This window comes from Tiliqua scincoides, chromosome 5, assembly GCF_035046505.1.
Source record: "Tiliqua scincoides isolate rTilSci1 chromosome 5, rTilSci1.hap2, whole genome shotgun sequence".
Lineage (NCBI taxonomy): Eukaryota > Metazoa > Chordata > Lepidosauria > Squamata > Scincidae > Tiliqua > Tiliqua scincoides.
In genome coordinates this window covers 51,199,142-51,215,418 of record NC_089825.1, presented here as the reverse complement: position 1 = coordinate 51,215,418, position 16,277 = coordinate 51,199,142, and the positions used below count along the sequence as shown (strand labels likewise).

Below are 16,277 nucleotides of genomic sequence, written 5' to 3'. Positions count from 1 at the left end.
TCTGCAAATCTCTTTCCATCTGCATTCTCCTTGCCTAGCCTAACTTCTTTCAAAAGACCAGACCACCACATAGCCAGACCTTGCTGCTGGTGCACAGTGGCCCTAGCTGTCTCCATCTCTGGTGGGATCAGGCCAAACCAAGCAGTTGCCATTGGCAATAGGTCCAAACACTGCCTGCCGCGGTGTAAAGGGCCATCGGCGGTTTGACAGCAGTGTTTTGAAGGCATTTCCCCTCCTCTCACTCATGAGAGAAAATGCCTCTTCTAAGGTGTTCTCTGCCTGCAACACCCCCATCATCTAAAAACAAAGGAAGGTGCAGTTTTTTTCTTCAGAACAATTGTTTCAGTTATATGCAGATATAATGGTTAATTGATTAAAGCATCTACAAATATAATCAAGATTTTGTCAGCCGAACAGTACCCCTTTGAGGGCCCAATCCTATCAAATTTTCCAGTGCCAGTGCAGCTGTGCCAATGGAGCATGCACTCCATTGGCACAGCGGCACTGTGGTGGGGAGGCAGTCACAGATGCCTCCTCAAGGTAAGGGAACATCTGTTCCCTCACCTTAGAGCTGCATTACAACAGCACCGGTGCTGGAAAGTTGGATAGGATTGGGCTCTGACTTATCTACACTTGGGCAGTAAAGCTTTCCTATCTAGAGTGGTAGGAATGCAGAATGCAAGCTCTCTCTCATTTGCAGGAGGTGAGGCACCATTGTCTCGGATCCAGATTTGAAACAGATAGTGACGGGACTCATTTTTGACAGGTGTGTGTCTCCTTACAGAGAGAGGGGGTCATAAGGAGTGAATCCCTGCAATTGCTTCTGTCTGGATCTGGGGGCACCTGGATTCCAGGTAAATGGTGGCAGTGAACAGACCTCGGTGGTTGTCTCAGACCTCCAGTAAGCCTACAGAGGCACTGCTGATCCTTCAGCATGGCTGCCTTGCATCCGAAAGGCTGCCCAGTTGTTTCGTTCTCCTTTTAAAATGCTTAAAAAAAAAATTAAAATCCACCTTGAGTAACACTTGTTAACAACAATGAGATTTTTTCAGCAGAGAAAAATTCAGGGTAGCGTCGCCAATTGCAGATATGCCAGTCAGGCTGTCCCTTTTTCTATTCTCACTCACTGCATTTGCTTCCTTCGTCGGTCATATTTAATAGGCTGTGTGGCTCCCCATTTTCAATTTTTTCTTATTCTTAACAGAAAGACAGGAGGAGACAGCAGTTCTTAACTTGCCAAGGTGCTGTCTCTCTCAAATGAAAGTACAGTCCCTGGTGATTAGGGGATTCCAGTAAAGCATTTGAGCTGAGGTGCCTCCTAATGTGACCACCCGGGGTTGAACTTGCCCAGCGGCCCACCCAAGGCCTGACAGGCAACCCAATTGCCATGATAGCCAGGATTCCTTTGGCGCTGGGCATATCACAGCCAGGGTGAAAGGGCTGGGCAATGGGGCAGGATTATATTGCAGCAGAGTTTAAAAACACCACACCCAGACCAAGCATGATGACTGGCACCAGGTAGTGCAGAGGGCAGAAGCCAACTGTGAAGCTGCCTGGCTTCATAGAGGAGGACACAGATACACTCCCACCCCCCGCCCCTACGGGAGAGGGAGGGAGAAGCAAAGTCTCACTCCCAGGAGCCCAAATTGCCAGTGCTCCAAGAGCTCAGCACCAGGGTCTCCAATCACCCAGCTGTGCCTCTGTGCCCACCTCACTGTGACTTTTTTGGGTTGTTTTCATGACTTGTTTCAAGTAATCCACAGATCTCTTTGGCCTCATTTGTTCTGATTGGTTAAATCTGAATTTATTCATTTCTCTCAGTCGGGATGATAGTAGGATTTAACATTCTGAATTGTTTCTTGAGTCCCTTGAACTTGGAATTAAAAATGCTTGTATTGTTTTTTTTTCTTCCTTTTAGTTCAGCAAATGCCGCTCCTGAATTTGAAGGCCGGGGTGGAGAGGAGCTTGGCACAGAAATAGCAAATACCCTCTACAGAATATTTAACAATGAGAGCAGCCTTGACTTGAAGTTGCTTTGTATTAACCCCAGAGAGCACTGTTGGGTGCTCTATGTTGACGTCTTGGTAAGTCAAACACATTTGAGCTCAGTTAAATTAGACCTTCCAAGAACTTTTCAAGGTGTTGACTGACTTCTTATGTTTATATAAAAGGTAGGGCATCTAGTTTAAATGTCATTATGCTGCTGGAGAACACTGAGTTGGTTTACACACACACTCATTCTGTCTCTTGTGTAGGCCTACAAGTAAGGCCTTCAGAGAAGAATTGGGAGTTCTTGGAGTCTCCCTAGGATTTTGTAAACAGTTTGCACTGGGCTCCTGTTTCCTTGTGCTGGAAATTACATTGTTAAGTACTTCAGTGGTCCAATTGTTGAGGAACTGTTACAACTGGCTGTCAGATACTAAGGAAAGTCACCTAGATTTATGTTGGCCTGTGCTAGCTTCAGAGAGTGGCATTCTTTTTCCCCCGTTGTTAGTGACTTCCAGACTTTGAGCATCCATTTTTAAATTGGATGTTTTCTGTCTTCTGTGTGTTATCTCCCTGAGTTTTGTGATTTGCTCTTCGTGGGACTGAAGTCTTTCCTTTTGATACTCATTTAAAACAATCTTAATACAAATCCTTTTGAAGACAAGAGCTAGTGATCTTCAAATCTAGAAACTCTTTCAAATCACGTCCCACTAGTGGCCCACATACCCTTCTGCCTGCAGCCTTTCTAACACAGCCTTGGCTCAGATGAGGGATGACAGAAGTACTTTCTGCCCATTGTTTTCATAAGGTTTCAGGCATTCTCTTTTGGGTTTTGTTTTATTTTCAGAATATTTTCAAAACATTGCTGAAATGGAAGAGAGCTAGGGAAGCAAGGTGATAAACCGCTTGGGCTACAAGCCAAGAAATTCCCGAACTCTGTTCAACCATGAACTTAGGCTTGTCCTAACTACTATCTGTGAGCCACTGTACTCATAGTATAGGTGTAAATGTCAGCCTTCTCTGCAAGGTTGTTGTGATTATTTCTGAGAAAATGTACATAAAGCACATAAAACATTTTGGCTGCAATCCTAACCAACTTTCCAGCACTGGCATAGCTGTGCCAGTGGGCCATGTGCTGCACCCTGCAGTTGGGGGGCAGTCATCTAGGCCTCCTCAAGGCAAGGCAATGTTTGTTCCCTTATCACCAAGTTGCATTGCCCTTACCTCGGTGCTTTAAAGTTGGTTAGGATTGCACCCTTCATTAGTACTGAAGTTGCAACTAATCAATCCAACACATACTCTTCCTGATATATTTGATGAAAATACTAACTTGCTTGTAAACACTTTCCTCTTGGAGAATGAGGGTTTGGCACAGTGGCAGAGCATCTGCTTTGCATGCAGAAGGTTCTGGGTTCAATCCCAGAGGAAAGGCCCATGTCGGAAGCCCATGTCTGGGGCAACCATAGTCCCACTGAGCAAGGGGTTGGACTACATGATCTCCAAGATCTTTCTATTGCTAACATTGTGTGATTCAATAAGTGAACTAATGTCTGACTGTGGATAAGGCAGCTTCCTGTGTTCTGTTATTTATTGTTAATATTTGTAGATCGCTTTCCTACTTGATATGGGCCATCGAAGCAGCTTACAGTGAAAACAATCAAAACAATAATAAAATTCAGTGCCAATAGCTCTGGAACAGCGATTTCAGCAGCAGCAACAAATTCACAGAGCCAGGGCTCAGTTAAGGGCAAATGCTGATGAAACAAAACCTGCCATTATTGTTGACAGCATCCTGTTGCTGGGCATATTTAATTAATTGAATGTTTATCTTGAAGTACATGGTTTTGGGGGAAAATAACAGAAGGCTAAATAACCAGAGGTTCTAGGACTGTGTGTCGTTGAAGGGCTATTAAAGCAAAAAATCACTACTTTTTACTTTTAATTTCAGTTACTTGAATGCGGTGGCAACTTGTTTGATGCTATTTCTGTTGCAGTGAAGGCAGCGCTATTTAATACCAGGTAAAGTAGGCATCTTTTTTTTTTCTTTTTCAAAAAAGGGACATGTGGAGCAAAAGTGTCTGCATAAACCTAAAGACTGAAGTTTTGCATTGCATGGATTAGTTACAATTTTACCTGGGCAGATATTTTCCTTTACAGTGGTAACCTTTGAAGCCTTGAACTGCGCAGGACATACAGACCAGCTGCAAATGATTAGAATGGCTTGATAGCTCTCCACCGGAAAGACTAGCTGTGTCTCTGGCAAAGGGTTGGGCATGCCCATGTCTCTTAGAAAGAGTCTGCAGGAGAACTACTTCATGGTGCCACCATCTTTCACCATTTGAAAGACGATTTCTGGTTTTCGGAAGCCTTCCATGGAGAGTCCAAATTTGTGCAGGCTTAGGAGGGCAACCACATACGTATAAAGTTGACTCTAGATTTGTAGAGGCTTGGTTATAGAGCATTGAGGAAAGTAAGAAACATGCCAACAACCACCGTCATTTTTGAGGTCATTTTGAAAGGTAAATGTGCAGTCAGTTGAACATGTTTAAAGTGTCTGGGGGTCTCCATTTTTCAGCCATTTAGCAACAGCTGTTCTTGCTAAATCTTGAGCCTTTGTAGCAAGATTCCAGAAATTGTTCTGTCATATTTCTTAAAAATTTACTTCTACATTTTTTTTTTTTTGCACAATTCCTTTGCATGTCAGAATGTGTGCTTTAAGTGAATCTCTAGGATATCAGGCTTGAGTTCAGGAACTGGAAAGTATAATTTAAAAATAAAATAATGTGTCAGAGAAAAGCGCAGATACACAGTATTATCTTTGGTCACACCTAGAGGAATGTCTCCTAGATTTAAATATCTTTCATTCCTGTGGTGCTATTTATAGGAGTCCTCCTGATTGATCTACATCACTCAGTAGCTTCCTTTGTACTGGGTAAATGTACCCTGTTTAATCAGAATACATTAAATGTTACTCTTTTTTTGCCTAGTATCTCTGTTCTGTTATCTTGCCCTCCCCCTATTCCATGAAGAAACAGAATGCACCAGCTGACCCTAAAGTTCTAAATCAGACAGAAAATCACTGTATGTGTTCAGAGCTTACTTTTGTGTACAATTGCTCTCTGTGCTGCTGCTTGGGGGCATGGCTCACCAGTGTATGGAACATGATTAGCTGGTGCACTCTTGTTTGTTCTCCTTCATGCAATTGACTGAATCCTTGAACAGGATTAGCGTGTACCAGGAACGTATTGACGTGTCCACGAAAAAAATAGATTGTAGAAATGTTTTAATATAAAACTGCTTTGATGTGAAAGAGATGGCTGCTGTTGCTCAGTTCTCTTTCAAATTCCTTTCTGCACTTTTCACTTGATATAGTTCACATGTGTAGGTTTCATCACTTGATGGCTGCAGCATCACCTGATGACTTGCATTTATGAATGAGCTGTTGTGGGTAGCAATTGTGCATCACCTCAGACACCTCAGGCTTTGCTTCAAAGAGCTGTGAGTAGCATGTGGGGGCTCAGTTGAAGCCAAAACCAGTGCCTGAAGCAGTACCCAAATTCCATTTCCCCTTTTTTTCCCTAGTGCTGCCCCCCCAGTGCTGCCTCCCCATTACTGCTACCTTCACTTCCCTGCTTCCTCTGCAGCCAGTGCTATGCTGGAATGAATAGGGACATCCCACTTTTAAAAGTTCCTCTTTGCCCAGTTAGCATGGCAAAAGCAGATTTTGTACTGGGGACTTGCTCTTTGTAGCTTGGTCTCTTAGCTGCACCAGCTATGCTTGTTATTCAGTTAATTCTATATTCAAGTAACAGACTAGCCCTTTGTCTGTCTTCATGTGTCCAGACTAAGTTGATCAATTGGGATGTTTCTGCTATGCTCGTCAAAACCAGTTCTCGATGGTTCTGAATACAGCAGTTAAGAACATAAGAACAGCCCCACTGGATCAGGCCATAGGCCCATCTAGTCCAGCTTCCTGTATCTCACAGCGGCCCACCAAATGCCCCAGGGAGCACACCAGATAACAAGAGACCTCATCCTGGTGCTCTCCCCTACATCTGGCATTCTGACTTAACCCATTCCTAAAATCAGGAGGTTGCGCATACACATCATGGCTTGTACCCCATAATGGATTTTTCCTCCAGAAACTCGTCCAATCCCCTTTTAAAGGCGTCTAGGCTAGACGCCAGCACCACATCCTGTGGCAAGGAGTTCCACAGACCGACCACGCGCTGAGTAAAGAAATATTTTCTTTTGTCTGTCCTAACCCGCCCAACACTCAATTTTAGTGGATGTCCCCTGGTTCTGGTATTATGTGAGAGTGTAAAGAGCATCTCCCTATCCACTCTGTCCATCCCCTGCATAATTTTGTATGTCTCAATCATGTCCCCCCTCAAGCGTCTCTTTTCTAGGCTGAAGAGGCCCAAACGCCGTAGCCTTTCCTCATAAGGAAGGTGCCCCAGCCCCGTAATCATCTTAGTCGCTCTCTTTTGCACCTTTTCCATTTCCACTATGTCTTTTTTGAGATACGGCGACCAGAACTGGACACAATACTCCAGGTGTGGCCTTACCATCGATTTGTACAACGGCATTATAATACTAACCGTTTTGTTCTCAATACCCTTCCTAATGATCCCAAGCATAGAATTGGCCTTCTTCACTGCCGCCGCACATTGTGTCGACACTTTCATCGACCTGTCCACCACCACCCCAAGATCTCTCTCCTGATCTGTCACAGACAGCTCAGAACCCATCAGCCTATATCTAAAGTTTTGATTTTTTGCCCCAATGTGCATGACTTTACACTTACTGACATTGAAGCGCATCTGCCATTTTGCTGCCCATTCTGCCAGTCTGGAGAGATCCTTCTGGAGCTCCTCACAATCACTTCTGGTCTTTACCACTCGGAAAAGTTTGGTGTCGTCTGCAAACTTAGCCACTTCACTGCTCAACCCTGTCTCCAGGTCATTTATGAAGAGGTTGAAAAGCACCGGTCCCAGGACAGATCCTTGGGGCACACCGCTTTTCACCTCTCTCCATTGTGAAAATTGCCCATTGACACCCACTCTCTGCTTCCTGGCCTCCAACCAGTTCTCAATCCACGAGAGGACCTGTCCTCTAATTCCCTGACTGTGGAGTTTTTTCAGTAGCCTTTGGTGAGGGACCGTGTCAAACGCCTTCTGAAAGTCCAGATATATAATGTCCACGGGTTCTCCCGCATCCACATGCCTGTTGACCTTTTCAAAGAATTCTATAAGGTTCGTGAGGCAAGACTTACCCTTACAGAAGCCATGCTGACTCTCCCTCAGCAAGGCCTGTTTGTCTATGTGTTTTGAGATCCTATCTTTGATGAGGCATTCCACCATCTTACCCGGTATGGATGTTAGGCTGACCGGCCTATAGTTTCCCGGGTCCCCCCTCTTTCCCTTTTTAAAAATAGGCGTGACATTTGCTATCCTCCAATCTTCTGGCACTGTGGCCGTTTTGAGGGACAAGTTGCATACCTTAGTCAAGAGATCTGCAACTTCATTCTTCAATTCCTTAATAACCCTTGGGTGTATGCCATCAGGGCCCGGTGACTTATTGATCTTTAATTTATCAATGAGGTCTGAAACATCTTCTCTTTTAACCTCTATCTGACTTAACTCCTCGGTCAGGAGGGGCCGTTCGGGCAGCGGTATCTGCCCAAGGTCTTCTGCCGTGAAGACAGATGCAAAGAACTCATTTAATTTCTCTGCCATCTCTAAGTCTCCTTTTATCTCCCCTTTCCCTCCCTCACCATCCAGAGGGCCAACCGCTTCTCTGGCAGGTTTCCTGCTTCTAACATATTTGAAGAAGCTTTTATTATTCCCCTTAATGTTGCTGGCCATGCGTTCCTCATAGTCTCGCTTGGCCTCCCCTATCACCTTCTTACATTTCTTTTGCCACAGTTTATGTTCCTTTTTATTCTCTTCATCAGGGCAAGACTTCCATTTACGGAAGGAAGCTTCCTTGCCCTTCACAGCCTCTCTAACTTGGCTGGTTAGCCATGCGGGCACTCTCCTGGATTTAGTGGAACCCTTCTTTCTTTGCGGTATACACCTCTGCTGGGCCTCTATTACTGTTGTTTTAAGCAGCCTCCATGCATTCTGGAGAGACTGGACTCTTTTTACCCTCCCTTTCAACCTCCTTCTAACCAGCCTCCTCATTTGAGGGAAGTCCGCCCGTCGGAAGTCAAGGGTTTTTGTTAGAGATTTGCCTGGTATTCTTCCCCCAACGTGCACGTCAAAACGGATCGCAGCATGATCACTGTTCCCCAATGGCTCAGTAACGTTTACATCTCTAACCAGGTCCTGCGTACCACACAAAATTAAATCCAGAGTCACCTGTCCTCTGGTGGGCTCTGTGACTAGCTGATCTAAGCCACAGTCATTCAGCACGTCAAGAAATCCGGTTTCCTTATCGTGACCAGAACACAAATTGACCCAGTCAATATGAGGATAATTGAAGTCCCCCATGATTACAACCCTGTCCTTCCTTGTCACCTCCCTGATCTGTTTCCTCATTTCAAGGTCCCCATCAGATTTCTGGTCTGGAGGACGATAGCACGCCCCCAGTATTACATTGCTGCACAAGCCTGGTAATTTAACCCACAGAGATTCTACGGTGGAGTCGGACCCACCTTCAATCTCTACTTTGCTGGATTCTATCCCTTCCTTAACATAAAGGGCCACCCCACCTCCAACACGCCCCTGCCTGTCCCTCCTGTAGAGTTTATAGCCCGGGATTGCGGTATCCCACTGATTCTCCGCATTCCACCAGGTTTCCGTTATGCCCACTATGTCAATATTTTCCCTTGTCACCAGACATTCCAGTTCTCCCACCTTTGCTCGTAGACTTCGGGCATTCACATAAAAGCATTTATACACGGAATGCCCCAGGATGGGCTGCTTATTCGCTCCTTTGTCCCCGCATCCTCTCATTGTGCCAAACCGTCTATCACATCCCATCTCCCTAATTTTCCCAATTTCTTCTCCTACCCTGCCTTTGTCTTGTTGTTCTCTAACCTCCCCATCCTCGTCCCATAGGGATGAGGAGTCCCGAACCGGATGCCCCTCGGCTCCTGTCGGCCTTCCCCCAGGGATCAGTTTAAAAGCTGCTCTGCCACCTTTTTAATGTTATGCGCCAGCAGTCTGGTTCCATTCTGGTTCAAATGGAGCCCGTCCCTCTTGTACAGGCCCTGCTTGTCCCAAAACGTTCCCCAGTGCCTAACGAATCTAAACCCCTCCTCCCTACACCACCGTCTCATCCACGCATTGAGACCCCTGATCTCCGCCTGCCTAGCTGGCCCTGCGCGTGGAACAGGTAGCACTTCAGAGAACGCTACCTTTGAGGTCCTGGCTTTCAGCTTCCTGCCTAAAAGCCTAAATTTGGCCTCCAGGACCTCCCAGCTACACTTGCCCACATCGTTGGTGCCGACATGCACCACAGCCGCTACCTCTCCCCCAGCACTGTCTACCAGCCTGTCTAGACGAGAAGTGATGTCCGCAACCTTCGCACCAGGCAGGCAAGTCACCATGCGGTCCTCACATCCGTCGCAAACCCCCCTCTCTATGTTTCTAATAATCGAATCCCCCACTACAAGAAGCCCCCGACCCCCCTCCCGCCGAGGAGTATCCCGAGTGCGCTCGGATACGGGCCCATCCCCTGGAGAAGGGATCCCCCCTAGGGGATTGTTTCCCTCCTCTCCAGGATGACGTCCTCCAGTCCCGAGACTTCCCACCCGGGCAGCCGAGGAGCTGCACGCCTGAGGTTGGGACGAAGCCTGATCGTCCCCGGAAGTCTCCCCACGGTCCTCCTCTGGCTGCCTGCGCTTCTCCAGGTCGGCCACCAAGGCTTCAAGGGAGCGGACGCGTTCCCTGAGAGCCTGGAGCTCCTTGCAGCGAGGACACACCCATGACTTATGCCCCAGAGGCATATAATCATACATGTGGCACTCGATGCAGAACACTGGATAGCCCCCACCCTGCTGCTGGCTGTCTGACTGCATAGCTTTTTTGTTGTTGTTGTTGTTTTATTTAGGGGTCCTTTAAAAAACCGTACACTGGATAGCAGCCCTCTTCTCAAGGGAAGAGGAAGGGCAGTGTATGGGGCCCTGGCCTCCTCGCCCAGTTGCTAAACTCTTGTGCCTTACCTGGCACTTAGTTCCCAGAGGCACTTGGTGTCCCAGAGGCCACACGCGTCTGCAGAGAGCCTCACGCGATGGCCTGCCTAGCTTTATACTCCTGGCTGGCTCCTCCCCCCTCCTTCCTTCCTGATTGAAAGGGGGCTGGCCTTCCCAGGTGAGTTTACAAAAGCTCAGGAAGGCAAATGGCTGCTGATGGGCGTGACCTACTCTGCAGGCTCCTGAATGGACTGCTTGGATTAGCCTACTGGGGCTCTTAATGGGTTGGGAATTGGCCCTTCCTAGGTCCTTTCCCTCCTAGTTCTGTTCTCTTAGGCTGGACTGTTTTTGTAACCTCAAGCTAGTTTTTATTTGGGTTTGTTTAATTATTTATTGCTCTCTAGATCCTGTGTCCCAATTTACTGACCTGTTTAGGTTATGTTCTAACTTAGATTAGGTTTAACCTGGGTTAAGTATAGGTTTAATTTAAACAAGTAGAAAACCTGCTTTTCACTTTATCCTCCTCCCTTCCTTCGATTAAGTGCTACCTTAGGTGCAGCTAACTTTCAATTTTGATTTAAATGCCTGACCCTTGGGCACTTACTCACGAGTAGGACGCTGCTCTTACTCACGAGTAGGACTCTGCTCCTGCTCAGAGTAGCCCTATGTACCTCCCTTAGGTGCTAACTTTCAATTTTGATTTAAGGTTGCTTTAAAGGTAAGGTTAAGGTTAGAAGACAGGGAGTTAGAAAGACAAAGCGTTAGAATGAGTACACTTACCTCCTCCTCCTCCTGCTCCTCCTCCTCTCCTTCTCCAAAACTCAGAGATCTCCTTGCCTTCTCCTCGCCCAGATGCTAAACTCTTGTGCCTTACCTGGCACTTAGTTCCCAGAGGCACTTGGTGTCCCAGAGGCCACACGCGTCTGCAGTTGTCTCCACATGGGGGAGGATACATAGAAAGAAACTCGTATGGGGATTCCATGACTCTCTCCTTTCAGCTCCTACCATGTGCAGAGCTGCTATAACTCCATTGAGCTTCCTAACTTTGCCAAACAGCCTAGTTGAAAACATCTTGTCTTGTGTTTGTTTCTGACAGTATTATATAAAACCCGCATAGCACTTTGGCACACAATTTTATGAAAGGCAGTTCAAAACAGCTCTAGACCGTTTATTTGAAAAGACCTCAGCTTTGGAACAAGTCTGTATTTATGCTGGGAATGTGCCTTTTTCTTCTTTACAGACTTGCAGGCTATTCTCAGTTATTTCTTAATACAACTTCCTTGTGAAAGTTGAGATTAGGGCAGCAAAACTTATTCAAAGCTTTTGTGAAAAAACCTGCAGAAAATTAATTGGGGGCTTTCCCATTGTCATGTTTTTTTTTAAAAAACAGGTCACTGGTCTGGATAACAGACAATTACCTCTGAATTACCTCATGGGCATGATGCTCTATTTTTAAAATGAGCTCAGTGGGTGTAGCTCTTGGTAGTGGCCAGTAGTTGCCCCTGTTCTACCTATTTCTGTGCTGCATATATGGGCTTCCATTGACCAGGTGAGAATCATTGATGCAACTTTTCCTGTATTTGACCACTTTTACTAAGAAGTGAGAGCATGTAGGGCTTTCTGTGTTGTTTGTCTGTTGCATTTAGATATAAGTTTGTAAGTGCATTCTGAGTAACAGGATTTATATGGGGAGGCTTTTGAAAACCATTCAGAATTTCCAGGACAGGAAGTGTATTTCGTTTTCAAATATAATAGGCAGAGGTAACATTTTCGCTGAACATGGGAAATTTGTGATCTTTCAATCATGGTTTTGATTAGGAATAGGGACACAGGACACAAGATGCAGGAATGGCATATTAGTGACATCTGCTTTTACTTCTTGTAGGATACCGAAAGTACGTGTGGTGGACGATGAAGGTGGACGGGAAATTGAGCTTTCAGACGATCCTTTTGACTGTATTCGGCTCAATGTGGATAATGTACCCTGCATTGTGACGCTAAGCAAGGTAAGCCTCTGAAAAATCTCAGCTTCACTTCTGACAACTTGTACTGTTGTGAAAGTGTCAGTTTAAGACAGTTCATTATTACTCATTGTGGCTGCAGCCATGGAAAGCTCTCTTAGGCGCATGAGAGATTTTTGTTGTGCATGCTGACATGCTTCTGAGTTTCCAATATAGGAGAGGGAAAGACAGAAGCATCCTTTGTTGTAGATAATAAAACTTTGGCCAGTATGAAATGAATATTATTTAGCTGTGATTTTACAAGTTGCCTGAACACGTTGTTTCACAAAAGGGCTGCAATGAGATACACAAAATTGCAGCATATCTCCTAAAAAGGAGAACCTCTCTCTTGTGTAGATTTAATTTCAACTTGTTAGCTCTCATCAAGCCCTTCACTGACATCAGTCACTGATTGAAAACCCCCCCAGCCGCTCCAGCTGAGAATGGCATAGATAGATCAGTTGGGTGTCCTCCACAAATTGATCCCGTAGGTTTCATGTAGACATTAAAAAGCATGGAGTGCAGGATTGAGTCCCATAGGGCACCAAATACCAATGGCCACGGCATCAAGCTGGAGTCCCCAGCACCAGCTACTGGAACAAACTCTCTGGGAAAGACTGGAGCCACTGCAAAACTATGCCCCCGGGGCCATAATTAGATGAAGATTTGCTTTCTTTGGTTCTGGCACAAGGGTCCGCAGATTCCACGTGCAAAGGTTATACTAGCAATGTTTAACTATCTTCTTCTCACAGCACATGGACTCCTATGGTCTTCTCTTTGGTCTTTGCCTCTTGCAATATCACTTCTGGCTTCTGGGAGTCTCTTCCAAGTTCTGCATTTCTTTTTCTAGGGCAACTGTCTGTAGTAATGAATTTTCTGTTCCTCTTCCTCTGCTGGCTCAAGAAGAGGGACAGACAATTTATTACTAGAATTACACTAGAAACAGAGCTGCAGAACCCAGAAGGGTTTTCAGCAATTTCAACCACTGTGCTCCAGATTCCTGCGGCACTCCCATAGACCCTTCACAGCACACTGGTTGAAAATTGCTGGTTATACTCTTATTTATTTATTTTCACAGGTATTTATATACCGCCTTTCTTTGTCAGATTTCTGCTCAGACTTTAATCCAAGGCGGTTTACGTAGGCAGGCTGTTCTAAACCCCCGTAGGGATTTTTACAATTGAATAGTTCTAGTCTTTCATAGAACTCCTCGTTCCAGCTGGATTCCCTCCCGGTCTGGCCTCTCTCTGGCCCTTCACCTCCCACGCTCCACTTGACGGCAACTCCTCTCTGCCACCGAGGGTCAGAGTGTTGTCAGTTTTCGGGCACTTCCGGTTGTTTTGAACTGTCAGCCTCAGATCTTCAGGCATACAAGGCGGTAGCTCTACCAACTGAGCCAGACCTCCTGCCTACTCTTAGGGAGCAATCCTAGAACAATAGGCAATCCTATCCTGTGCTGGAACAGGAGGCTTACACCATATCCAGCGCAGGATAGTGGCCATAAGTAGCTCAGCCAGAGACAAGGGAAAACATTTCCCCTTATCCCTAGGTAAGGGCTGCTGACCCCTATGGGTCTCCTTGGACTTGAGGTGACACAAGTCCGAGGAGAGCAGAGTGACTTGAAGCTGCTCCGTTCTCCCCGGGTATGGGGGTTGGGATCTGGCATAACTGCCAGATCCCAGCCCTGCCCCCCGCCTGCCCAGGAACACCTTCATCCCACCTCCCCCTCCTACATTTGGTCTTTGCATCGGCACATCCAAGCTGACACAAGGCACTCGGAGGAAGCCAGCGTGGAGGCTTCTGTCAGCGTCCGCAGGCCAGCGCTTCTCTGAGGCCACCTGAGGAGGTGCAAATGTGCCTTACGTCATGTTTGTCATCCTCCTGGGCTGACACAAGGGACTTGCACCAACCCAAGTCAAGGGAAGGATTGCGCCCTTAAGTACACTTTAATCTGCAGTGGGATATCCTTGTATTGCTGCTTCTGACACTGAAATGAATATAGGGAGACTCTGGCCTATTTAGCAGCTATACATATGTACAAGAACTGCCATGTTCACCTCAACTTGCTGGATCTGGTTTTTGTTTTTCTTCATTTTTCCAGATTGGCTATAGACATGTAGTGGATGCCACTCTTCAGGAGGAAGCTTGTTCTTTGGCTAGCCTCCTCATTTCTGTGACCAGTGGAGGTGACCTAACCTGTATGAAGAAAGTGGGAAGAGGGAGCCTTGATCCAGAAAGTATATTTGAGATGATGGAGGTAAGCAATAATAATATGCTTTGTTGTCTGTCCTGTTGTCTGTGACTTTAGTTCCTAATGCTGCGATCTATATAGTTCCCCCCAATGGTTTTACTATTCTTATTATGACTTTATTATACATTTTAACGTGGTATTTGTAAGCTGCCTTGGTCATTTGCTTCGGCATAGGAAAGGCAGGATAGAAATCTTTTAAATACTATGCTTATGTGTGTTGAAAGCGTTTCGTGTCTTGTCTTGTTATAAATGTTGCACCCTGTCAAGTGTTGTTGTTCCTTTATCACAGCTGGGAAGCTGATATTGAGAGAGCTGGCTTGTCTAAGTCCACCTAGACCCAAATCCTTACCAACATTTCAACTCTGGCGTAGCTGTTCCGATGGAGCATGTGCTGCATCCTTCAGTTGCAGGGCAGTCACAGATGCCTCCTCAAGATAAGGGAATGTTTGTTCCCTTGGAGTTGCATTGCCTTTACCTCAGTGCTGGAAAGTTGGTTAGGACTGTGCATAGTCAGTTCATGGCAGAAGTTGAGATTCCAACCAAGGTAGCTTATACCCACTCCCTGTCAAGGTGTTTGAGAGATACGGAAGGGCAAATCTTTTTACTTGTCACTCCAAAACATTAAGTTCTTGAGTTGCAGCTTGAGCTTTTCGCCACTGTGCTACCCCAACTCCTACACCAATTTTTTGAATCATTATTGTCATTGAAACAGTGTGAATCTTGAGCCTGCATCAATAAAACAAAAGAATTCAACTGCCAGCCTATTTTAGTTTAAAATGTCCCTTCCTTAAAATGCTAGTGGCTTTCAAGGAATGTCCAGTGTGTGTGCGCGTGGGTTCTACTTTGTTGATATAAACGAAAGCCAGTGGTTAGAATTTTCATTGTTAATTACATGGCTTTAGCACCTATTCTTGTTTTTCACAAGTCAGTGAGGTACAGTTCTATTGGCAAACCTCATATTGCATGCTCTTCTTTATCTGAAAGGGTGTTGCAACTGACTGTAGTGATCTGAGCCTTTTCCTTGGGGCAAAAGAAAGAATGTTGATAGGCTGGGACATCCAAGCAGGATATTGAATGTGCAGGTTACAAGTTTTGTAATCCTTTCTTAATAGTAATTCCATCCAGCAGATATCTGTTAAGAAGCTGAAACGAGAGGACACTTTAGAGAAGTGTTATGCGTCTCTAATGATGGTTCAGGTTTTATTTGTGGCAAGACATTGCTAATTTGTGGCTTTCAAATATCTATTTTACCTATACTAGTCATGCCTTATGTTCCACTGCTTTCTTACTCTAGCTTACACTCCCTCTCAAGATGTTTGAGGGATATGGTGCGGCAAATTGTTTTCCTTGTCGTTCCAGGAGTTTTATCAGTAGCGGAGCATCTGGTTGCACTCCATGGAGTCTGTAGCAGTACTTTTTGTATCTTTCTTATAAATCCCCACAGATGTCAAGGCAGCCAAAATGCTCTTAGAGATAACAAATAAGTTTTCCTCACATGGGATGTGAACATATTTCATCATCACCCTTCTGAATTCTGGAACTCTAGTAGAAATTCAGTGGCTGGGGGAAATAATTCTGGTATCTGAGCCCTTTCCAATACAAAAGGTCTAGGGATATTTGCAGTTGTACAACTTAACCCTGTAATGTGTGATTTCCCTCTATGCTTCCTTTTGAAAAGACAGGCATATGGTCTGCTTCTGCTGGTTATTCGTGTGGGACATTTTTCATTACCTAGAATCTAACCTGCAAAGATGAGTGTAGGTTTTCAGTCTTTTGTATGCAGAAGGTTCAGTCCCAGGTGACTCCAGGTAGGGCAGGGAAAATACTACAGCCCTGGAGAGCAACTGCCAATCAATGTAGGCAGTATTGACTAGGTGGATCAGTGGTCTGTCTTGGTATA

At 45.5% G+C, this 16,277-nt stretch overlaps 1 protein-coding gene across 2 annotated transcripts in view; it reads left to right on the top strand.

Annotated features, from left to right (window-relative positions):
- EXOSC7 (exosome component 7) overlaps nt 1–16,277 on the top strand; it is a 41,192-nt gene that overhangs the window by 11,848 nt on the left and 13,067 nt on the right. For both annotated transcript variants that reach the window (XM_066628365.1, XM_066628366.1), the window contains exons 4-7: nt 1,919–2,084; nt 3,935–4,005; nt 12,012–12,132; nt 14,228–14,383. In XM_066628365.1, the coding sequence (XP_066484462.1) occupies nt 1,919–2,084; nt 3,935–4,005; nt 12,012–12,132; nt 14,228–14,383 (514 nt within the window). The remainder of the gene's footprint in view (nt 1–1,918; nt 2,085–3,934; nt 4,006–12,011; nt 12,133–14,227; nt 14,384–16,277) is intronic.